At 44.8% G+C, this 26,248-nt stretch overlaps 1 protein-coding gene across 1 annotated transcript in view; it reads left to right on the top strand.

The window, feature by feature from the left end:
- LOC126288157 (microtubule-associated serine/threonine-protein kinase 3-like) overlaps window positions 1-26,248 on the top strand; it is a 424,127-nt gene that overhangs the window by 281,575 nt on the left and 116,304 nt on the right. The window contains exons 5-6 of the mRNA XM_049984894.1: window positions 1,160-1,313; window positions 20,770-20,921. Of these exons, the coding sequence (XP_049840851.1) occupies window positions 1,160-1,313; window positions 20,770-20,921 (306 nt within the window). The remainder of the gene's footprint in view (window positions 1-1,159; window positions 1,314-20,769; window positions 20,922-26,248) is intronic.

Here is a 26,248-nt window from a genome sequence, read left to right as displayed (position 1 = left end):
TGCGGTAGCGTTCTCACTTCCCGCGCACAGGGTCCCGGGTTCGATTCCAGGCGGGGCCAGGAATTTTTCCTGCCTCGTGATGACTGGGTGTTGTTGTGTTGTGTTCATCATCATAATTCATCTCCCTTACGGTCGGAGGAAGACAATGGCAAACCAGCTTCACTAGGACCTTGCATAGTACAGCGGCGCGGGTCTCCCGCATCGTCCCCTACACTCCTTGGAGTATGGGACTTTATCATCATCATCATCACAATGATCTGGCGCTCCCACTTCTGTCACTTTCACTCCTGGCCAACCCCTTCACATGTCATAATTTTGGACGAAATCTGTGTTGACGAGTAGGCATGGTTCTCTAAGGCGACGGCGTTCATGGGATAATGGCAAGTCCGCAGCTAATTAAAGTAGGACACAAATGTATTGAAAAATTATCTAATTTCAACTTTATAGGTTGCCACACTTAAAAATTAAAACGGGAAGGGCAAAAAAAAAAAAAGATTTTTAAAGGACACGGCGGATGAGTAGGGCTCTATGAAAACTGCAGTTGGACTACGAGATCTGTAGATAGAAGCAATTTTCAAGCAGTAGTTACGGGATTTGTTAGAGAAGTGGAAAGAGTCTTATGGCTAGAGCACATAGCATCAGACAGTGATTCGCATTCTCCGCCCAAACAAAGTACCGATGTGGGGGAAAGTGAGAGATACCTGAACTTCTGAGGAAACCGCCGCCGTCGCGGGCATGTCTCGAGAGCCCGTCCACTGACACGCGAATGTGGCGGCTCCGCATTTGTCCAGCAGTTCTCGAACATCTCCGAAGCGTCGATAGCTTCACTGACCCTGACTATGTTTAAGTTTTTCGATTTTGGTTTGCTCTCTGGACTGTTTGCCCACGCTTACGACGATTTCCGCTACGCTCTGGACTTTTCTTCTGGCCATCTGTTCATTTCGTGAACTTCACCCTCATCGACCTCAGGAGCCAACTGTTTGTTCCACCGTTCTCCGAGTCACCGTCATTGCAAGTGATTATAAACTGTATTCTGCCTGCGTCGAGAAAGAGAGAACAGAGTGTCAGATAGCAATGTGACAAGCACCAGAATAAGGGGAAAAGCAACATACAATAGATGGAATAGATGCAGTGAGTTTCCAAACCTGTTAGCCTTCAGGGAAAAGAGAAGTGAGTACGTGGACCCCGTCGCAAAGGAAGCATCACACAGAAACTTGGAGTCGGTGGACATCAAGTTGAATGGTCGCATAGATCTCGACAACCTGTTGCGACGTCTGAGGAGTGCTGTTAATGTCGGGATACACGGAGAGGAAGTGGGTAAGGACGACTTTCTAGGGAAGCTTTTAGAGCAAACATCATCTTCATGGATGGAAAAAAAGTCTTCCAAGTCGAGTTGCTCTGGATGGACGAATTTTTTGCAGTTGATGACCAATACAAGCATTGGACAGTGCTGCCTCCGGATAGGAACGGCATACAATCACGCAATGGTAAGGCGAATAACGGTTTGTCAGACACCACAGTGCGACGACTTTGGGAGCACTTATGAACCCTCAGCTCAGCGGCCATTGCTGCGGCTTCCCTTGACGCGGCAGAAGGAAGGCGTGCGAAGACGGTGAGAGTGGTGAGCCCGCAACAATACAGGACAAAGGACTGACGCCACGCCCTCTTTTCAGACGATTCGCAGTTCTACGTTCGGCATCATCATGGACGTATTCACGTCTGGAAACTCCGATGAAAGCGAACTTTGGTAGACCGCGTACATCATCGTTGTATGGGCCCAGCAGATGGCGTTCTGGTACGAGTTGATGTTGGGTACGCAAAACAACCACCTCTGAATTTCAATAAAATAGTTTTGAATATTAGGTCGGTCATTGTTGTTGTTGTTGTTGTTGTCGTCAGTCCTGAGATTGCAGTGCCTTATTCCGCTCGGCTAATCCCGCGCGGCCGGCGGCGGTGGTCTAGCGGTTCTAGGCGCTCAGTCCGGAACCGCGCGACTGCTACGGTCGCAGGTGGGAATCCTGCCTCGGGCATGGATGTGTGTGATGTCCTTAGGTTAGTTAGGTTTAAGTAGTTCTAAGTTCTAGGGGACTGATGACCACAGATGTTAAGTCCCATAGTGCTCAGAGCCATTTGAACCAATCCCGCGCTGCCGCCAGAGAATCGTTGTATAACAAGAAGAAGAACACTCTGAGGTGACAAAAGCCATGGGATACCTCCTATTATCGTGTCTGACGCATCGGTGTAGTGCAGCAACTCGAAGTGGCCTGGAATCAACAAATAGTATGAAGTGTTGCCGGTGCAGCGTTATGTGCACGAACTGACCTCTCAATTATATCCCATAAATGTCCGATGGGATTCATGTCGGGCTATCTGGGTGGCCAAATCATTCGCACGAATCTTTCAGAATGTTCGTCAAACAAATCGCTAACAACAATGGCCCAGTGACACGGAGAATTATCATCCAAAAAAGTTCCATGGCTGTTTCGGAACATGAAGTCCATGATTATCTGCAAATGGTCCTCAGGTAATCGAACATAACCATTTCCAGTTAAAGATCGGTTCAGCTGGGCCAATGGACCCAGTCTACTCCATGTAAACATAGCCCATACCGTTATGGAGCGAGCACCAGCTTGCACAGAGCATTGTTCATAACTTGTGTCCATCGCTACGTGGGGTCCGCGCCACACTCGAACCCTACCATCAGCTGTTACCAACCAAAATCACGTGTCATCTGACCAGGCCACGGTTTTCTACTCGTCTAGGGTCCTACCGATATGGCCACGAGCCCTTGAGAAGCGCTGCAGGCGATGTCGTGCTCTTAGCAAAGGCGCTGGAGTCTGTCGTCTGCTGCGATATCCCATTAACGTCAAATTTCGCCACACTGTGCTAATGGGTACATTCGATTTCTGCCGTTATGTCTTGCAGTGTTGCTTGTCTGTTAGCACTGACAACTCAACGCGAAAGTGGCTGCTCTCTATTGTTAAACAAACTCTGTCGGCCATTGCGATCTCCGTGGTGAGAGGTGATGCGTGAAAGTTGGTATTCTCGGCACACTTTGACACTCTGGTTCGAATATTGAATGCCCTAATGATTTGCGCAATGGAATGTCTCATACTACCATTCCGTGTTCAAAGTCTGTTAAATAACGTCGTGAGGCCACAATCACGACGGAAACCGTCAGCTGAATACAAATGACAGCTCCACCAGTGCACTGCCATTTTATACCTTGTGTTCGCGGTACTACCGTCATCTGTATATCCGCATATCGCATGTGGTCGGAGGATATCTAAGGACGGGACCGGCCCCCGCCAGTGCCGCAACAGAGTGTGGACAAAGAGTGCAGAAGATCGTGCCCGCACGTTGACGAGTCCGAGGCCACCTTTTGCAGGAGGCAGTGTTAGAGTGTTGTAGCGGACTCTGAAAAGAGCCCCCGTTGATACGAAACATCCAAAGGCTGATTGGATGCGGCGGCCAAGGAGTAACGGCATTGGGAGGATCTGGGCGACGTGTACCAGTTTAGGGGCGACGTACATGTTGACATAGGACACACGTTGGAGTTGGTTAAAGCTACGGTGCACTTGACCGCGGACATGGTGACAACTGAGCTACCCAAGCACGACGCGTCGTCACAATTTTACTTCCGCCAGTAAAGGCAAAGGTCCCGAGTTCGAGTCTCGGTCCGGCACACAGTTTTAATCTGACAGAAAGTTTCAGTTGATCTTGCTTATTGCAATTGAGGTGATGTACGAGGAGAAATTATCTCCAGGGACTGCGGTTAAATGCAGCTCGCACTACATCAACACTTGCTTGAGACAGAGGTACGTATATTTCGAGGAAGGTCTTTTACACTCTCTGTCTCTTTAAATTTTCTGAACCACCCCATTATGCAAGTTTTTGCTGGTGGTGCCCTGCCATATTGGCGTCGATAATTCCGCAGCATGTCATTCTCAACAGACAGAAGTCTTCTGAAGTAAGAGTCATTTCAATTGTGCCGCAGGGGAGTGTCGTAGGACCGTTGCTATTCACAGTATACATAAATGACCTTGTGGATGACAGCGGAAGTTCACTGAGGCTTTTTGCAGATGATGCTGTGGTATATCGAGAGGTTGTAACAATGGAAAGTTGCACTGAAATGCAGGAGGATCTGCAGCGAATTGACGCATCGTCCAGGGAGTGGCAATAGAATCTCAATGTAGACAAGTGTAATGTGCTGCGAATACATAGAAAGAAAGAACCCTTATCATTTAGCTACAAAATAGCAGATCAGCAACTGGAAGCAGATAATTCCATAAATTACCTGAGAGTACGCATTAGGAGTGATTTAAACTGGAATGATCATATAAAGTTGATCGTCGGTAAAGCAGATGCCAGACTGAGAATCATTGGAAGAATCGTAAGGAAATGCAATCCGAAAACAAGAGAAGTGGGTTACAGAACGCCTGTTCGCCCACTGCTTGAATACTGCTCAGCAGTGTGGGATCCGTAACAGATAGGGTTGGTAGAAGAGATAGAGAAGATCCAACGGAGAGCAGCGCGTTTCGTTACACGATCATTTAGTAATCGCGAAAGCGTTGAGGATAAAATCAGAGAGAATAGAGCCCACACAGAGGCATGCGGACAATCCTTCTTTCCATGAACAATACGAGACTGGAATAGAAGGGAGAACCGATAGAGGTACTCAAGGTACCCTCCGCTACACACCGTCAGGTGGCTTGCGGAGTATGGATGTAGATGTAGATGAACCGATGACACAGATTTGGAATCTGCCTACCAGATGACTCATAGCGCCCTCACCTGATATATTGCCATTTTGATGCACTTCAGGTGAAATCTGGAACAACTGACAAAGAGAAAAAACTTAGTAAGCTGCTAAACGTTCAAGACAAACTGCTATTCTCTGTCTCTAATGATAGCGTACTTCATGGACTCCCTAGAGTCTATATCAGTCATATTTGGAAATGTGCGATAATTAAACTGGAGTAGTACGGTATTCCGCATGTATCTTTTTCTGTGTTAACTGCAAAACCGAGTATCGTTGTCCGCAAGCCACGCCTGGCTCCTGCAACAGGAATCAACCCGAGTGCTGGCGCGCTCTGAACGCCAGATTCGCTGACGCCAGCCCCGCGGCTGATTACGCCGGGACGTCGACGCCGCAACTGCCGTCGCATCGCGTCTCGTCGGCGCTGTTATCGCGGGGGTGGCGTCGCGCCGCGTCGCCTTCCGTGGGCGGCGGCCTCATCGGGGATGCGCGCAGGCAACAGGACGGCACAGGATAGGGCAGAGCAGAGCGGGGTCAGGGAGGGACGCCGCCACCGCCTCATCAGTCACGCCACTGGGCGCGCCCGAAGTCCGGGGAAGGGAGCGCCACGGGGCGTGACGAGCCGCTCTGACGTCTCCCAGGGAGTTTCGCCTCTTCCGTGTAACGGGTGGGATTGTTATCTTTGCCCAGGTACACAGGATGTTAAAAAAACTACGTATTGGTATTGAAAGTCCAAAATGGCTCTGAGCACTATGGGGCTGAGATCATCAGCCCCCTAGAACTTAGAACTACTTAAACCTAACTATCCAAAGGACATCACACACATCCATGCCCGAGGCAGGACTCCAACCTGCGACCGTAGCACTCGCGCGGTTCCGGACTGAAGCGCCTAGAAGCGCTCGCCCACCGCGGCCGGCTGCACGACATTAATTAATTGGTTGTTGTTGTTGTTGTTGTCGTCTTCAGTCCTGAGACTGGTTTGATGCAGCTCTCCATGCTACCCTATCCTGCGCAAGCCTCTTCATCTCCCAGTACATACTGCAAACTACATCGTTTTGAATCTGTTTAGTCTATTCATCTCTTGGTCTCCCTCTACGATTTATACTCTCCACGCTGCCCTCCAATACTAAACTGGTGATCCCCTGATGCCTCAGAACATGTCCTACGAACCGGTCCCTTCTTCTTGTCAAGTTGTGCCACAAACTCCTCTTCTCCCCAATTCTATTCAATACCTCCTCATTAGTTACGTGATCTACCCATCTAATCTTCAGCATTCTTCTGTAGCACCACATTACGAAAGCTTCTTTTCTTGTCCAAACTATTTATTCTCCATGTTTCACTTCCATACATGGCTACACTCCATACAAATACTTTCAGAAACGACTTCCTGACACTTACATCTATACTCGATGTTAACAAATTTCTCTTCTTCAGAAACGCTTTCCTTGCCTTTGCCAGTCTACAATTTATATTTTCTCTACTTCGACCATTAATTGGTATCAAATGTAATAAACATATTAATGAAATGCGTAGTACCAGTTCATAGGATTTGTTGTCCTGGAAAAACCTTACGACGGTTTAAAATGCAGCAAAATGATAGAAACTGTGATGGACATGATAGCGAACTATACGGAGGGATGGATAATACACAATACGTGGAAGAGCTAATGGGGAACAATAAGAATAGAAGACTAATAACAAAGTGCTCATATGAAAAAGGGTGTAAGACTGACATGTAGTCTGTCGTCCCTGTTTTTCAGTCTACACGTCGAGGCACCAATAAGGAAAAAAAAGAAAAGTTCAAGAGTCGGACTAAAATTCATTGGTGAAGGATATCAATGATAAAACTAGCTGATGACATTGCTAGCCTTAGCGAAAGTGACGAAGTATTACAGAACTTGTTGAGTGGAATGAAAAGTCTAATGAGTACAGAATATGGTCCTGAGAGCAAGCAGTAGAAAGAAGAAAGTAGTGAGGAGTGGGAGAAATCAGACTAGCCATAAAGCTAGCATCAAAATTTGGGGAAGATGAAAAAGACTAAATTAACAAATCCTGTTACCTCGGAAGCAGACTAACACATGACGATCGAAACGAGGAGGACACAAAAAGCAGATTAGCACAGGAAAAGAGGGCATTCTGGGCCAAGAGAAGTCATCAAGCATCAAACATCGGCCTTAATCTGAGGAAGAAATTTCTGAGAATGTGCATTTTGGGTACAGCAAAGTATGGAAGTGTCATGGACAACTGGAAAAGAAGAAGATCGGAGCGTTTGACATGTGGTGCTGTAGAAGCATGTTAAAAGGAATGAGAAAGGCCTCTGCAGAATCGGCGAAGAAACGAACTTTCACAAGAAGAGACAGGGCGATAGGAATTGTGTTAAGAGATCAGCGAATAGCTTTCGTGGCGCTGGAGAGAGCTGTAAAGAACAAAACTACTAGGAAAGACAAAAATTGGCATACATTCTAAAAATAAATGAGGACGTAGGGTGCAAATGTCGCTCTGAAATAAAGAGGTTGGCCGCATCGAACCAGCCATAACATTGATGTCTCAATTCACAAACACCTTAAACTTGCACCGGAAATATCGCAGAAGTCCTCTTGATGGGCTGTTTTCTCAGAAAGGATTGGTGGCCAGGAACTCGTATTGACAGCCAATAATAAGATTGTAATAGTACTTAGAAAGTGAATTTTGTGTGCAAATATACACCTATTCAAGTAGAACAACGCTTACTGATATATACGACAGTTCGCTCGACGAAAGATCCATACCCAAAGGTCGGAAAGTTACGCATTTCAAACCAATATCAAGAAAGGCCCGTATCAATAAAGTTATCAGGAGAAAGGGAACTGGCGTTCTACGGATCGGAGCGTGGAATGCCAGATCCCTTAATCGGGCAGGTAGGTTAGAAAATTTAAAAAGGGAAATGGATAGGTTAAAGTTAGATATAGTGGGAATTAGTGAAGTTCGGTGGCAGGAGGAACAAGACTTTTGGTCAGGCGAATACAGGGTTATAAATACAAAGTAAAATGGGGCTAATGCAGGAGTAGGTTTAATAATGAATAAAAAAATAGGAGTGCGGGTAAGCTACTACAAACAGCATAGTGAACGCATTATTGTGGCCAAGATAGATACGAAGCCCACACCTACTACAGTAGTACAAGTTTATATGCCAACTAGCTCTGCAGATGACGAACAAATTGCAGAAATGTATGATGAAATAAAATAATTATTCAGATAGTGAAGGGAGACGAAAATTTAATAGTAATGGGTGACTGGAATTCGGTAGTAGGAAAAGGGAGAGAAGGAAACGTAGTAGGTGAATATGGATTGGGGCTAAGAAATGAAAGAAGAAGCCGCCTGGTAGAATTTTGCACAGAGCACAACTTAATCATAGCTAACCCTTGCACCACGAATCAAAAAAGAAGGTTGTATACATGGAAGAAGCCTGGAGATACTGAAAGATTTCAGATAGATTATATAATGGTAAGGCCGAGATTTAGGAATCAGGTTTTAAATTGTAAGACATTTCCAGGGGCAGATGTGGACTCTGACCACAATCTACTGCTTATGAACTGTAGATTAAAACTGAAGAAACTGCAAAAAGGTGGGAATTTAAGGAGATGGAACCTGGATAAACTGACTAAATCAGAGGTTGTACAGAGTTACATGGAGAGCGTAAGCGAACAAATGGCAGGAATGGGGGAAACGAATACAGTAGAATAAGAATGGGTAGCTTTGAGGGATGAAGTAGTGAAGGCAGCAGAGGATCAAGTAGGTAAAAAGACGAGGGCTAGTAGAAATCCTTGGGTAACAGAAGAAATGTTGAATTTAATTGATGAAAGGAGAAACACAAAAATTTAGTAAATGAAGCAGGCAAAAAGGAATACAAACGTCTCAAAAATGAGGTCGACAGGAAGTGCAAAATGGCTAAGCGGGGATGGCTAGAGGACAAATGAGCGGATGTAGAGGCTTATCTCACCAAGGGTAAGACAGATACTGCCTACAGGAAAATTAAAGAGACCTTTGGAGAAAAGAGAACCACTTGTATGAATATAAAGAGCTCAGATGGAAACCCAGTTCTAAGCAAAGAAGGGAAAGCAGAAAGGTGGAAGGAGTATATAGAAGGTCTATACAAGGGCAATGTACTTGATGTCAGTATTATGGAAATGAAAGAGTATGTAGATGAAGGTGAAATGGGAGATATGATACTGCGTGAAGAGTTTGACAGAGCACTGAAAGACCTAAGTCGAAACAAGGCCCCGGGAGTAGACAACATTCAATTAGAACTACTGACAGGCGAAATACCCTCAGACTTCAAGAAGAATATAATAATTACAATCCCACAGAAAGCAGGTGTTGACAGATGTGAAAATTACCGAACTATCAGTTTAATAAGTCACGGCTGCAAAATACTAACGCGAATTCTGTACAGGCGAATGGAAAAACTAGTAGAAGCCGACCTTGGGGAAGATCAGTTTGGATTCCGTAGAAATGTTGGAAAACGTGAGGCAATACTGATCCTACGGCTTATCTTAGAAGCTAGATTAAGGAAAGGGAAACCTACGTTTCTAGCATTTGTAGACATAGAGAAAGCTTTTGACAATGTTGAGTGGAATACTCTCTTTCAAATTCTGAAGGTGGCAGGAGTAAAATACAGGGAGCGAAAGGCTATTTACAATTTGTATAGAAAACACATGGCAGTTATAAGAGTTAAGGGGCATGAAAAGGAAGCCTCTCCCTGATGTTATTCAATATGTATATTGAGCAAGCAGTGAAGGAAACAAAAGAAAAAATTGGAGTAAGTATTAAAATCCATGGAGAAGAAATAAAAACTTTCAGGTTTGCCGATGACATTGTAGTTCTGTAAGAGACAGCAAAGGACTTGGAAGTGCAGTTGAACGGAATGGATAGTGTCTTGAAGGGAAGATATAAGATGAACAACAAAAGCAAAACTAGGATAATATAATGTAGTCGAATTAAGTCGTGTGATGTTGAGGGTATTGGATTGGAAATGAGACACTGAAAGTAGTAACTGAGTTTTGCTATTTGGGGAGCAAAATAACTGATGATGGTCGAAGTAGAGAGGATATAAAATGTAGACTGGCACTGGAAAGGAAAGAGTTTCTGAAGAAGAGAAATTTGTTAACATCGAGTATAGATGTGTCAGGAAGTCGTTTCTGAAAGTATTTGTATGGAGTGTAGCTATGTATGAAAGTGAAACATGGACGATAAATGGTTTAGACAAGAAGAGAATAGAAGCTTTCGAAATGTGGTGCTACAGAAGAATGCTGAAGATTAGATGGGTAGATCACGTAACTACTGAGGAGGTGTCGAATAGGATTGGGGAGAAGAGAAGTTTGTGGCCCAACTTGACTAGAAGAAGGGATCGGTTGGTAAGGCATGTTCTGAGGCATCAAGGGATCGCCAATTTAGTATTGGAAGGCAGCCTGGAGGGTAAAAATCCTAGAGGAAGACCAAGAGATGAATACACCAAGTAGATTCAGAAGGATGTAGGTTACAGTAGGTACTGGGGGATGAAGAAGCTTGCGCACGATATTGTAGCATGGAGAGCTGCATCAAACCAGTCCCAGGACTGAAGACCACAACAACAATAACAGCAACGACATCATTAAAGTTGATATGCAGCAGGATCTTTTAACAAATATTGTGTTCGAACATTATGAATTACCTCGAAGAGATCCGGCCGAGGTGGCCGAGCGGCTCTAGGCGCTACAGTCTGGAACCGCGCGACCGCTACGGTCACAGGTTCGAATCCTGCCTCGGGCATGGACGTGTGTGATGTCCTTAGGTTAGTTAGGTTTAAATAGTTCTAAGTTGTAGGGGACTGATGGCCATAGAAGTTAAGTCCAATAGTGGTCAGAGCCATTTGAGCCACCTCGAAGAGAACGGCCTACTGACACAGTCACACGGAATCAGAAAACATCGTTCTTATGAAACACATTTGGCCCTTTGGCCGTTTACACTCAACGAGTTTTGAGTGCTATCGACAAGGAATTTGAGAATGATTCCGTATTTCTAGATTCCAGAAGGCTTTTGGCACCATAACTCACAAGCGGCTAGTAATCAAACTGCGTGCTTTTATCGTCTCAGTTATGCGACTGGATTCGTGAACTTCTGTCAGGTGTGTATCATTTGCAAGTCGTGGATGTAGTTGTGAAACGGAACAGTGACTATAATTTTCCCTTTTTGTTTATGACCGTAGGTTTTAAAAAAGCTTTGGAGTATTTCAACTTCACCGATGAGCCAAAACACTGCTACCGCTTGGGTAACAGCGGGTTGGTCGATCTTTGAAACGCAGTACAGTAGCGATGATACTTGACATACATCGATACGTGTTTGGTTTCTACATCTACAGCTACAATGTTACTCTGCAATTCACACTTAAGTGCCTGGCACAGGATTGATCGAACCATTTTCATACTACTTCTCTACCATTCCACTCTCGAATGGCGCGTGGGAAAGAAGGAATGTCTAAATCTTTCCGTTCCAGCTCCGATTTCTCTTATTTTATTATGATGATCATTTCTCCCTACGTAGGTGGGTGTCAACTAAATATTTTCGCATTCGGAAGAGAAAGTTGGTGATTGAAATTTCGTAAATAGATCTCGCCGCAAAGAAAACCGCCTTCGTTTCAGCGACTGCCACCCCAGCTCGCGTATCATATCAGTGATACTCTCACGCTTACTGCGCGATAGCACGAAAGGAGCTGCCCTTCTTTGCACTTTTTCGGTGTCCTCCGTCAATCCCACCTGGTAAGGATCCCACACCGCGCAGCAAGAGTCCAGCAGAGGACGGACAAGTGTAATGTAGGCTGTCTCTTCAGTGGGTTTGTCGCATCTTCTAAGTGTTCTGCCAACAAAGCTCAGTCTTTGTTATGCGTTTCCCCACAATATTATCTACGTGGTCTTTCCGATTTAAGCTGCTCGTAATTGTAATTCCTAGATATTTAGTCGAATTGACTGCCCTTAGATTTGTGAGATTTATTGTAAGCCCAAAATTTAGCGGATTTCTTTTAGGACACCTGTGGATGACCTCGCACTTTTCTTTGTTTAGTGTCAATTGCCGCTTTTCGCACCATGCAGAAATTCTCTCTAGATCATTTTGTAACTGGAATTGATGGTCTGCTGATTTTACTAGACGGTAAATTACAGCGTCATCTGCAAACAAGTGCGTGGTATCACATACATACGCAGAGGTCACGAAGTTCCCGTAAATTACAGACCGCTCGTTTGTGGGCGCTGAGATGGTGCCCGATAGCGTCCCACAAGTAGTTCATCCGGTTCACATCTGGGGAATTTGGTGGCCAAGACGCCAACATGAGCTCACTATCATGCTCCTGCGCGGTTTTGACCTTGTGACAAGGACAGATGCGCTGCTGGAAGGTGCAATCGCCTTCGGGGAAGACATCAGACGTGAGGGGATGGAGGTGGTCCACAATAATACTCACTTCATCCATAGCTGCCGTTCTGCTTTCAGTTAGCAGAAGCTCAGGTGAATGTTCCCGACAACGTAATACTGTGTGCGTCTGTAGCACGGTACATGTTTCGAACTGCCATTCGCCTGCGTGATGGTGCATCAGGACACGACTGACAGTCTGGTGTAACAAGAAATGTGATTCATACGACCTGGCGACACATTTGCATTGATCCACGGTCCAAACATTCGGTCTGAATAATGTCTAAGATGAGTCAGTTGTGTTCCTACTACAACTTTAATCAGCTCCTGTTAATGACGTAAGAGCGTAAAAGTGGAGCGACATTTTTCTTCATGCTTTGGAAACAAATACAAACACCAGTTGCAAGTACATGTCCATATACCACTATCGGTTCAGCCAGAGCCAACAATTTTCTGCTCAACAAAAATTGTTCTTAATACGTCGCACGAAATGAAAAGTGTACAGGACATAAAAAACGGAAATCGCACAGTTCTTCATTATACAGGGTAATCAGAAAGAGTCTGAAAAGCTTGTTAGTGTGTTACGTGGTAAGCTGTGTTGAAAAATAATAGTTCAGAAAAAAATTCGATACATTGTACCTCTTCCGAGTTAATTAGCATTGAAGTTAGCCAATCAGCCCGTTGCGCGGGTTATTCAAAGCGGTCCGCCAGAGACGGTGTCGCAAAACGTGTGCTTCATTTGATTTTATAAAACTGAACAAGAGAGAGATACAAAAATTAAATATGGGACGTTAGTAAGGACTGAATCAGATCCAGACACTGAGCAGTCTCGTGCGCCATCACCTACGCTATGAGAACAACTGACAGTAACTGCATCTGGTGGGTCGCCAGAAATTGCGCGCCTAACAGCCTGACTGCCCCACTTCGGTACTACACTACTGGACATTAAAATTGCTACACCACGAAGATGACGTGCTCCAGAAGCATAAATTTAACCGACAGGAGGAAGATGTGGTGGTATGCAAATGATTAGCTTTTCAGAGCACTCACACAAGGTTGGCGCCGGTGGCGACACCTACAACGTGCTGACATGAGGAAAGTTTCCAACCGATTTCTCATACATAAACAGCAGTAGACCGGCGTTACCTGGTGAAACGTTGTTGTGATGCCTCGTGTAAGGAGGAGAAATGCGTACCATCATGTTTCCGACTTTGACAAAGGTCTCACTGTAGCCTATCGCGATTGCGGTTTATCGTATCGCGACATTGCTGCTCGCGTTCGTCGAGAGCCAATGACTGTTAGCAGAATATGGAACGCCGTGCTGGATCCCAACGACCTCGTATCACTAGCAGTCGAGATGACAGGCATCTTATTCGCATGGCTGTAACGGATCATGCAACCACGTCTCGATTCTTGAGTTAACAACGGGGACGTTTGCATGACAAGAACCATCTGCACGAACAGTTCGACGACGTTTGCAGCAGCATGGACTATCAGCTCTGAGACCATGGTTGCTGTTACCCTTGACGCTGCATCACAGACAGGAGCGCCTGCGATGGTGTACTCAACGACGAACCTGGGTGCACGAATGGCAAAACGTCATTTTTTCGGATGATTCCAGGTACCGTTTACAGCATCGTGATGGTCGCAATCGTGTTTGGCGACATCGCGGTGAACGCACGTTGGAAGCGTGTATTCGTCATCGCCATACTGGCATATCACCCGGCATGATGGTATAGGGTGCCATTGGTTACACGTTTCGGTCGCCTCTTGTTCGCATTGACAGCACTTTGAACAGTGGACGTTACTTTTCAGATGTGTTACGACCCGTGGCTCTATCCTTCATTCGATCCCTGCCAAACCCTACATTTCAGCAGTATAATGCAAGACTGCATGTCTCAGGTCCTGTACGGACCTTTCTGGATACAGAAAATGTTCGACTGCTGCCCGGGCCAGCATATTTTCTAAATCTCTCACCAACTGAAAACGTCTGGTCAATGGTGGCCGAGCAGCTGGCTCGTCACAATACGCCAGTCACTACTCTTGATGAACGGTGGTATCGTGTAGAAGTTGCATGGGCAGCTGTACCTGTAAACGCCATCCAAGCTCGGTTTGACTCAGTGCCCAGGTGTATCTAGGCCATCAGTACGGCCAGAGGTGTTTTTCCTGGGTGCTGATTTCTCAGAATCTATGCACCCAAATTGCGTGAAAATGTAATCACATGTGAGTTCTAGTATAATATATTTGTACAATGAGTATCCGGTGCTTCTTGGTGTAGCAATTTTAATGGCCAGTAGTGTAATTAACTCTGAAACCGTACAACGTATAGAATTTCTTTCTTTACAATTATTTCTCAATGCAACCTACGCTCCAACACCCTCACAAGTAAACTAACTAATAATTTGACACGTACGCACTAAAATCTGCCACTAACACTACAACAAAATTCGCATAACTCATAACCTTAAGAAAACCTGTGCTACTTCACAACCGTATTACCTGCCAGTGTTCTCAAAATAACACCAGCAAAGTGTCAGAGAACCATGCTACAACAGAACGACAGATTCGATTCCCTATCATTGTTCGTCTGAGTGCTTGCGCAGTCAATGACGACATTTCTACCTTAGTTCCTTTATTAATTCCTTCCTTATACCTCTCTTTCTTGATTGTACAGCTGCACTCTGCTGCCCCGTTACGTCAGAAAAGTGTAGCAAAAGTGACAAGTAATGTAACTGTATCGTCGAATCCGTGAAACTATGGACTATTTCGAAATGGCGCAAGTCCCCACGCGGTGATAGTGTGTAAATGTTTTGTATTACCCTTTCCGGTGGACTGAGTACAGAACGAAGTCCGGCATGATTTGCATTCCATTCACGAGCCACCTTGTGCATATGTTTTTTGCTGTCCGGTGGAACTAATTGGCGGAGAAGCGCTGGGTCACTAATGTGTTGGGAAGTTCGCCATTAAGACCGCTAGCTCGCGCCACTTTGGTGTCGCTTTGCTTTAGCTAATTACTTGATGCCTCCCTTCCTGTCTGGCTGTAGCTGTCTGGAGACAGACGTGTTGTTACGACCTTCTTACACGGAAGTGCTGATGAAAGACACTTATCCCGCCCATTTGTTCTACTAGCTTCACATGGACTAAAAGGAGTATCGCTGTCAGCTACAGAATGCTCCGATACTTTCTAAAAACGAGAATCGGGCCAGCGGGAAGAAAATATGACGACGAAACCATTACCTGCTGATTTACCCGCACTCTAGCTGCTTCAACAAATTGATTCGTTGTTCAACGTCTGTGAAGATGCGGATATCTTGAAGTTAAAACTGTGGGTCTATGTCCGCCTGATATCCGGCACGATAGCTCAACGTGTTCAGTCGGAGGCCTGCTCGCCCTCTGTGATAAGAAATTGAGTAAAGGAATCAACGATCAACTTGAGCGTTTGTCTTGTTACGTCCGTTCAGACCAAACCCAACGAAAGATACCGAACAAAATGAAATACACTCCTGGAAATGGAAAAAAGAACACATTGACACCGGTGTGTCAGACCTACCATACTTGCTCCGGACACTGCGAGAGGGCTGTACAAGCAATGATCACACGCACTGCACAGCGGACACACCAGGAACCGCGGTGTTGGCCGTCGAATGGGGCTAGCTGCGCAGCATTTCTGCACCGCCGCCGTCAGTGTCAGCCAGTTTGCCGTGGCATACGGAGCGCCATGGCAGTCTTTAACACTGGTAGCATGCCGCGACAGCGTGGACGTGAACCGTATGTGCAGTTGACGGACTTTGAGCGAGGGCGTATAGTGGGCATCCGGTAGGCCGGGTGGACGTACCGCCGAATTGCTCAACACTTGGAGCGTGAGGTCTCCACAGTAGATCGATGTAGTCGCAAGTGGTCGGCGGAAGGTACACGTGCCCGTCGACCTGGGACCGGACCGCAGCGACCCCACGGATGCACGCCAAGACCGTAGGATCCTACGCAGTGCCGTAGGGGACCGCACCGCCACTTCCCAGGAAATTAGGGACACCGTTGCTCCTGGGGTATCGGCGAGGACCATTCGCAACCGTCTCCATGAAGCTGGGCTACGGTCCCGCACACCGTTAGGCCGTCTTCCGCTCACGCCCCAACATCGTGCAGCCCGCCTCCAGTGGTGTCGCGACAGGTTTGAATGGAGGGACGAATGGAGACGTGTCGTCTTCAGCGATGAGAATCGCTTCTGCCTTGGTGCCAATGATGGTCGTATGCGTGTTTGGCGCCGTGCAGGTGACCGCCACAATCAGGACTGCATACGACCGAGGCACACAGGGTCAACACCCGGCATCATGGTGCGGGGAGCGATCTCCTACACTTGCCGTACACCTCTGGTGATCGTCGAGGGGACACTGAATAGTGCACGGTACATCCAAACCGTCATCGAACCCATCGTTCTACCATTCGTAGACCGGCAAGGGAACTTGCCGTTCCAACAGGACAATGCACGTCCGCATGTATCCCGTGCCACCCAACGTGCTCTAGAAGGTGTAAGTCAACTACCTTGGCCAGCAAGATCTCCGGATCTGTCCCCCATTGAGCATGTTTGGGACTGGATGAAGCGTCGTCTGACGCGGTCTGCACGTCCAGCACGAACGCTGGTCCAACTGAGGCGCCAGGTGGAAATGGCATGGCAAGCCGTTCCACAGGACTACATCCAGCATCTCTACGATCGTGTCCGTGGGAGAATAGCAGCCTGCATTGCTGCGAAAGGTGGATACACACTGTACTAGTGCCGACATTGTGCATGCTCTGTTGCCTGTGTCTATGTGCCTGTGGTTCTGTCAGTGTGATATATATATATAGCTGAGTGGTCACCGTGACGGATTGCCGTCCTACGGGCCCGGGTTCGATTCTCGGCTGCGTTGGGAATTTTCTCCGCTCAGGAACCGGGTGTTGTGCTGTCTTCATCATCATTTCATCCTCATCCGGCGTGCAGGTCGCGCAGTGTGGCGTCGAGTGTAATGAGACTTACGCGAAGACGGCCGGACCTGCCCCGCAAGAGGCCTCCCGGCCAATGACGCCAAACGCTCGTTTTCATTTTTTATGGGTCTATAAGTATTTGTCAGTGGCGGTTCATTATAACAAGACGTATTTGGGGTGACAGGCATTTTCTGCTAAAAATGGCGTCTAAGGCCAAAAGTTGGTAATCGTAACCTGCCAGTAAACGGAAAGTAAAGAAGTTCGTCGTGAAGATCTACAATCATCAAACCGTGTTACGGTGTGTGGCGGAACTCAGTGGGAATCCCTGGAGCAAAGGCGACGTTCTTTTCGAAATCAGTATTGAGAAAATTTAGAGAACCGGCATTTGAAGCTGACTGCCGAACGATTCTTCTGCCGCCGACATACATTGCGCGTAAGGACCACGAAGATAAGGTACGAGAAATTAGAAATAAGGAGGCGTATGGACATTCGTTTTTCCCTCGCTCTGTTTGCGAGTGGAACAGAAGGGGAAATGACAATTACTGCTACAGGGTACTCTCCGCCAAGCACCTTACGGTGGCTTGCAGAGTATCTGTGCAGATGTAAATGCACAACGCCAGTAAGGTGTAGAGCGCACATGCCACCTGCCGGCGGGATGCGAAGAAGGCAGTTGTTCAGCTATTTATGCGAAGAGATCACACCACACTTTCGAGTTCATGTCGAGGCAGCGCATGGGTCAATGCGGATTTCATCTGAAGCACCCCATTTGGAATAGATCCGCTGGTCCCAGTCCTTCGCGGAGTTTTGCAGAGAACGGCGAATCCAATAGAATTTGAAGAGGTTTGTGTTGATTTATAGTGTCTCACAAGTACATTTGCACGTAGCAGATTGGAGTGCAGTAATTCCGTTGACGAAAAATAGACACTATTTAAAAGACGCACCGAATCCACAGTTTTTAAGATACGGCAATTAAATTTTGTACTATACTTTAGAAGAAATTAACACATTTACTGGTAAGTCCCTTGGATTATGTATGTTTAACGTTTTTTATGGAATTTAAAATTTTATTTTCAAAATAATATATGTGACTTTTTCTCAGAAACTAAGAGATTTCTACAGAATTTTCTCTGTTTAATTAGTCTCTCTGCGTATAGTAACCACATACCATGTCGTTTCCTGAATATGTCGAATACAAGAATTTTAATAATATTTTAATTACTATTATGTAAGTACAATATAAAATTCATGCAAAATTCATCATCTACATCTACGTGGTTACTCTGCTATTCATAATAAAGTGCCTGGCAGAGGGTTCAATGAACCACCTTCAAGCTGTCTCTCTACCGTTCCACTCTCGAACGGCGCACGGGAAAAACAAGCGCTTAAATTTTCTGTGCGAGCCCTGATTTCTCTTATTTTATCGTGATGATCATTTCTCCCTATGTAGGTGGGTGCCAACAAAATGTTTTCGCAGTCGGAGTGCAAAACTGGTGATTGAAACGAAAAACGCCTTTGTTTTAATGATTGCCACTCCAATTCACGTATGATGTCTGTGGCACTATCGCCCCTATTTCGCGATAATAAAAAACGAGCTGCCCTTCTTTGCAATTTTTCGGTGTCATACGTCAGTCCTACTTGATGCGGATCCCGCATCACCCAGCAATACTCCAGAGTAGGACGGATAAGCGAGATGTAAGCAGTCTCTTTAGTAGATCTGTTGCTCCTTCTAAGTATTCTGGCAATGAATCGTAGTCACTGGCTTGCTCTACCCACAACATTATCGATGTGATCGTTCCAATTTAGGTTATTTCTAATTGTAATCCGTAAGTATTTAGTTGAATTTACAGCCTTCCGATTTGTGTGACATAGCTTAATAGAAATGTAGCGGATTTATTTTTGTACTCATGCGAATAACTTCACATTTTTCTTTATTCAGGGTCAATTGCCACTTTTCGCACCATACAGATATCTTATCTAAATCATTTTGCAATTCGTTTTGGTCATCTGATGATTTTACAAGACGGTAAATGACAGCATCATCTGCAAACAGTCTGAGAGGGCTACTCAGATTGTCTCCTACTTCGTTAACATAGATCAGGAACAATAGAGGGCCTACAACACTTGGGGAACGCCGGATATTACTTCTGTTTTACTCGATTACCTTCCATCTATTACTACTAACTGTGACCCTTCTGACAGGAAATCACAAATCTAATCGCACAATTGGGGCGATGTTCCACAGGCACGTGGTTTAGAAAAACCATTTTGCCGCATATCTCAGCTTGAGCTCATAATTTCAAAATTTACTCTTGAGACAAGGTTTACTAGATTTTTAGAAAAAAGTATACAAAATTTCATAATTGAAGCTTACATAGATCTTGAGAAAAAGGTACATAAACATTAAAAAACATCAGTTTCAGGAACTGCAATTTAAAGTTCACTTTAACATTTTTTCGTATGTCACTCTTCAGAAGGCCTCAAATTTGTACTCAGGGTCCTCTTTCCTTTTAACGCTTCTCTTCTGGTTTTTTGTTTCGCCCTTTCTTTCCTGTACCAGGTCTTCAACTGACGTTAGTTGCAAAGAGGCGCGTTTATGAAGATCTATTGAGTGAAATTTCCTATCTTAAAGCCTGTTCGCTCTAATACCTTCATCTTTCCTACGATCCCATCACTATATAGAAGAACGGCATCGTAAGTTCCAGTTGTGACAACTTTACCAGATGAAAACGTGGTTTTAGGCCATAGTTTCCGTATGAGTGAATTTAGAGATTCATTTGGATTATGGATTTAGCTGTGATCACACGTTTTTAGAAGTTCAGTGTCGATCAGAAAGTAAGTAGGCTTGAAAATGTTCAGGATACTGTTTGGAAGCCTTTCCTTGCGAATGTAGGGGTTGTTATCCCTCTAAGCTTGTAGACATTTACACCAGCTAAAGTGGCACATATGATAAATGGGATGTCCATCTGTTGACATCATTTGGGAAAATGTAGTCCATACTGCACTTTTCATGTCAATTGTACCGGATGGGCTCTGGCATTATTGAGTGATGTAAGAATCGAACACTAACGTAAATCACCGTTAGTTCAAAATGGTTCAAATGGCCCTGAGCACTATAGGACTTAACATCTGGGGTCATCAGTTCCCTAGAACTTAGAACTACTTAAACCTAAGTAACCTAAGGACATAACACACATCCAAGCCCGAGGCAGGATTCGAACGTGCGACCGTAGCAGTCGCGTGGTTCCGGACTGAAGAGCCTAGAACCGCTTGGCCACCACGCTCTCTGTTAGTAGTAAAAGGCAAAACAAAAACTGCTTCTTCGCCAAAAAATCAGCTGGTTTGTTATTTTTTCTAAGATACGGAACAGAGTCACAGATGATATATAAAACGTTCCAGATGCATCCCGTGTAAGTTTGCTTGAAAGTAACGCACGAAATCGTTCTAGGGTCGCCATGGGCGTGGTAGGAAGGTCGCGTCACACATTTATTTTTCAGTGACTTCGGATGCGATTTCATCATTGAAACTTTGAGAAATTATTGTCGAGTTCTACTAGTGAATAAAAAATAAATTGAAAATTGAGGTTTTCCGCCAATTTCATGAACGTCCCCCCTTAACGTTGTCGTGTGCTGGTGTTTCAGGTGAACCCGGGCAGCAAGGCGGCGCAGAAGGGCGTGCGCGAGGGTGACGTCATCTCGAGCATCAATGGGCAGTCTACGCGCGCCGTCTCCAACAGCGACGCGCACGCGCTGCTACGCAACGCCGGGCACACGCTGCGGCTAGGCCTCAACGAGTGAGTAGAGCAGCCTTCTTCTCTTTCTGTCACTCCTTCTTGTTTCAACTCCAGCTCCCAGCTGGGAGATCTGGTGCGACGGTGAATCTGGCTTACTTGCCACGTCATAGTCTGGTCACAGTGGCGTAGGGATGAAAACAACCGACCACTAAAGACCGATACTGGTATTTTTGTTCTACATAAAGTTAATTTTCGATATTTGTTGGTCTCGGTAATAACAAGTGTTTCTCATTTTTACACTAATAACCAAGTAAAAAGCCGAAATATCAATTAGCCACAGCAGCAGTGCTAAAATGTTCTCTTTTAAATAAACCTTTCCTTAAAATGTAATAATTTTTATTTGTAAAATATGCATTACTTTGAAATGTTGCGTTATTACAGAAAGTGGGAAAAGCAGTCAGTGCTACTTTAATAACAATGCCGACAAAAAGAGTGACAAACACATGGCATAAGAAGTGGTCATCGCCGTACATACATGGTATTGCGAAATCATACTAACCTTTATCTGGAAATATTTTTACGAAGTGATACAGCAAAGCAGCACAATGCTTCATTTGGTTTAAAGAATTAAAGTTTAGGATGTGACTTCTGAAATTTTCCCGGCGTATTTGTTCTTCTAATAATTTCCGGGTATGCAGCCGGATCCCGTCGACATTCTGCCACGATATTTCGGCCCAGAGACGTCCGGCCATCATCAGGTGAGTACACAACTACTGAATAGCCCAGGTGCAGTCGCGGTATTTATACCGATTCTCGCGCACGTGTTGACATGCGCGGCATAGCCGAGTTGTACGTGCTGCCCTCGGTGGTGAAAGTAAAAGATCATCTAGTCATTGAGTATCGAATGACGCTGTCTATTCCGCTGTGAATGTATAATTTTAATAACAGGATTCCAAGTTTTATCCAGTTGAAAGCCGTTGTCACGATTTATAAGATTATCGGCAAGACGTATTTCCACTGATTCCTTGATTACGGAATCCCAAAATCCGGAAACCGGAGCTAAAATTTTTGTTCCATTGTATTCCATTGAACGTCCCATTGAAATACAGTGCTCTGCTACTGCCGATTTTGACGGTTGCCGCAGACGGGTGTATCTTTCATGTTCTGTACATCGTTCATGGACAGTTCTTGTCGTCTGGCCAATATATGCAGAGCCACATTCACAGGGAATTTTGTAGACGCCTGCTTTCTTCAGTTGTAAATCGTCTTTAACGGATCCAACCAGGGCCCGGTTCTTTGCTGGTGGACGGAAGATAACCTTGATTTTATTCTTCTTCAGTAGTCGGCCTATTTTCGACGACACATTCCCGGCGTATGGAAGAAACGTAGTTGATTTAAAGTCGTCATCAGCGTCCTCAGTGCCCTGCTTCTTGTTGTGACAGTTGCGCATGGCCTTTCTTATTTGGCGTGAAGTGTAGCCATTCTCTTTAAAAACCTTCTCCAAGTGTTCTAATTCTGCGTGGAGGTTTTCATCGTCCGATATTACATGCGCTCGATGTATTAAGGTACTTTCACCACCGAGGGCAGCACGTACAACTCGGCTATGCCGCGCATGTCAACACGTGCGCGAGAATCGGTATAAATACCGCGACTGCACCTGGGCTCTTCAGTAGTTGTGTACTCACCTGATGATGGCCGGACGTCTCTGGGCCGAAATATCGTGGCAGAATGTCGACGGGATCCGGCTGCATACCCGGAAATTATTAGAAAAAAGTTTAGGATATTTGTGGTAAGGTCTTCTGGGACCGAACGGCTGAAATCATAGGTTTACACACTAATTAATCTAACTTAAGCTAACTTACACTATGGACAACACACACACCCACGCCCGAGGGATGACTCGAACCTCCGTCCGTGGGAGCCGCTCTGATAGTGACAAGGCGCCTCAGACCGAAAGGATTAAAGATTCGTCTGCCATTTCACTGAAATAATAAAAAGGAAGGAAATTATGGTAACAGTAATAAATTAAAGATTAACAGTAGTTCAAACATAGCTTACAATAAAAATAAAAAGCAACTGATATGCTGCCTGTGTCTACGTAACATGCCTTTATCTGGTTGTAACCCTTGAAAATGAATACGTACATTAGCAAGAAAATCAGAGTTTTTCCATCTCAGGTTTTACCCTTTGGCCCTGACTATTCGTAATGCCCTATTACAACAACATTTTTTGAGCAGAATTTCAAAAAATGAGAATCAGTAGGAGAATACTTGCGATTATTTTGTAGTATTCAACCACTAATCACTTTTAGAGAAAGACACCAAACGGACTAAGTTTTCTTTTATTTGTCTGTTTAATTTATTATTTTAATTCTATGTGTCTTGAAACGAAGAGAGTAAAAGATTTTCAATCTTCTTTCGATTTCTATATTTATTAGAGTAAGTAACAAGAATAATAAACCAAAAGTCGGTTATTTCAGAAATCGGTTATTTTGAGCGATCTTAACAGCCAAGTTTAACTGCTGTAGGAATAAAACTGGTATAACCGAAAACCGGCTGAATCAGCGATACCCGGCATTGAAGATGGCCGACCTTTTCGAGTCAGTACGGCCCCAGTGCAGCCGATCTCATCGTCCGAACGTACAGACTTCAGATGACAATCGCTGGAATTGAAATTTGTTTGTATTCTTCTGTGAAATCCACCGATGTTGTCGCACTCGACTATGGACTATGAGAAGATAATAAGTTTAATCTTAGAAAAGTGAGTCTGTGCTGAAGATAAAAAAAAAATCACAATCTGAATATACTATAGCTCAGAATCTATGGACTGAAACAGCAGTTTTATTGGAAACCACAAGTAGGGAAAATCTTTGTCGGAAATTTTAGCCATAATTTATAATCTGAAAAAATAATTTCTTCGAGTGAAAAGAGTGGCATATCTTACATATGTGGTTACTGGAATGAACTGTTTTTTTTTTTAGGTTTTGTTAGGTGCACATTAAATGCCTAAAAATTATTATTATTGCTTAGTGGCGCTTTTCGGCCAGTGGAGTGGTGATTCTTCTATATTAAGTGGTTTGCGAATGTTGTGTTTGTTTTTCCACTGTCCAGTGATTTATGAGTTCAGAGTATTTTATTCTAAACTTCGTGCTTGTCTTCCACACGTATGTTGAATGTCAGTCATTATTGCATGTTTGCACAACTTTAAATAAATGCAGCAAAGCAGAGTGTGTGTTATCTTGCGTTTCAAGATCACCATGAATGGTCTCCAATACGTAACAGAACGTCTCTCGCTTCGTACTCCACATTCATAAAACTTGTCTGGCTCTTCCGATAACTGAGGGCAGAGAGTACAGTACTGGTCACGTTCTTTTCGAGACAGATACAGCTCATTCACATGTATTCGGGTCTTTTTAATAGCAAAAGCCGCAATGCAGCGCTCGTCTCCAAGCACGGAGGCGTCGTGCTTTCCATCATACCCTAGGAGGTTAAAATCTAACGTATTTCGTACATAGAATAAATTATCGGACACAGTTCGACCAAGCAGTCAGTAGGTTATTTGGGGTGACATTTGGTGACGCTATCTGGCAACTGTTGTCGGTACCGCTGTGAACGCAGTGATAGTCGACGGTTCTGCAGTATTATTACATTACGGGTGAATTCTAATGGGAAAGAAAGACAGTAACCAGGCACTGTTAATATATCCTTTAAGGAGCAGTTGACACGAACATCTGGTAAGCTCACAAGCAGAAATAATATTCTTCTTAGTCTTTGTGGCACTACTGGAGGCTCTTCAGCAGACACACTTCGAATATCAACCCTCTGGAGTGGTTTGCTCAAAAACAAAGTACTGTGCGTCTGTCTGGTTTAATAGCCCATGTACGAAAAAGCAGTGGTACAGCTTGACAGATCCTTGCGCATTGTCGGTGGGTCGATAACATCTATTTCCACATATCGGTCACTGTCTTGAGTCACATTCCATCTCCTTATATCAGGCGAAAGAGTGGGGTACTAGGTGAATATCATACGATTGTTTATAGCCCTGACCTTCCAATATTGAATTACTTATTCTCTGTAGAGGGAATCATAGACAGTGTTCTTGCTGGAGATCAGTTCATTGTCTTCGGTGAGTGGAAACTGTGCTTGCAAAAAGACTGTCCTGCACAATGCCTGAAACTCCCTTGCATCAAAGAGAGAGCCCCTGGAACTGATCAGCCTCGGGCTTTTCTGACTGCTCTGAAGCGCATCCGAACGGGTCATGGATGATGAACGGATCATGGAAGATATGTGGACACTCACAGCAAGTTGCTCACGTTGTATTAAGTTACTCTATATGTTCCTACAACGGTTCTTTCGAAGATTTCCTGACAGTGAGTGGTGTAATAACTATATCAGGTGTTGCGAAACTATTCGTCCAAATTAATAAGGTCGGTAGAAAACATCAACACAAATATACTTCGATAAGGAACACAAATTCTCTGAAGTCATCGTGCAATGATAGGAAACATTTTATTAGTGGTGCTGACGCAAGTTGTTGATTTTGCATCGCTGACTCGGAATATCTACTGACATTCATAACTGCTCTGAGGTCTGGTTGGAAACACACCGATTCATTCGCAAGCATCACCGACTTTGTAACAACAACGGTGGCTTCCTTGTACAAACACTGATTGAGTCTCAATCATTAGCGCCTCGTGACAACAACAGTGAACATAAAGTGGTGTACGTGTGACGAAAAGGCTGACGCGCATCTGGTATTAAGGGTTTATGAATGGGAATGGAAGAGCTGCAGTGAGAAAGTATCGACAGCGCTTTGCCAACCGACGGGTTCCACAAGATCAAACATTCGGACGTCTGCATCGCCTGCTGCGTGAAACAGGCATTTTCCGTGCAAGTATGCGTGATACAGGTCGGAATCGAACAGTGCTAACTCCTGAAATGGAATACGAGATTCTGCGAAGCATAACGTATTGAACATATCCCTGGCGTCAAACATTGCCTTGTGTGGAGTGTGTTACACGACTAGCAGCTTGATCCTTTCTATCTTGTGGCAGCAGTAACACCTGAAGACTTTCACAACTCGTGCAGTTGGCATAACGGTTTTATAACAGATTGTCATGCAATGTTTATTCCAGGCCGAGATCCTGTATGCCGACGAGGTTTTGTTTACTTGTGAAAGCTGTTTCAGTATCCAAAATTCGCAGGTTTGGGAACATGCGAACTCGACCTCGTGCTCATCGACAACGTTTCGGGATGAATGTGTGGGCTGGAAATCTGTGTGATGTGTTGGCTGGACTACATATTCTTCCATTCTGTTCCAGCTGACTGAGATATCGCATCTTCATGAAACATGTGTTGCCGGAACTGCTGGAAGGTGTACTTTTCAAT

Source organism: Schistocerca gregaria, chromosome 1 (assembly GCF_023897955.1).
Source record: "Schistocerca gregaria isolate iqSchGreg1 chromosome 1, iqSchGreg1.2, whole genome shotgun sequence".
In the NCBI taxonomy this organism is placed as follows: domain Eukaryota; kingdom Metazoa; phylum Arthropoda; class Insecta; order Orthoptera; family Acrididae; genus Schistocerca; species Schistocerca gregaria.
The sequence above is the reverse complement of the archived record's forward strand: the minus strand, read 5'-3'. Positions and strand labels throughout refer to the sequence as shown.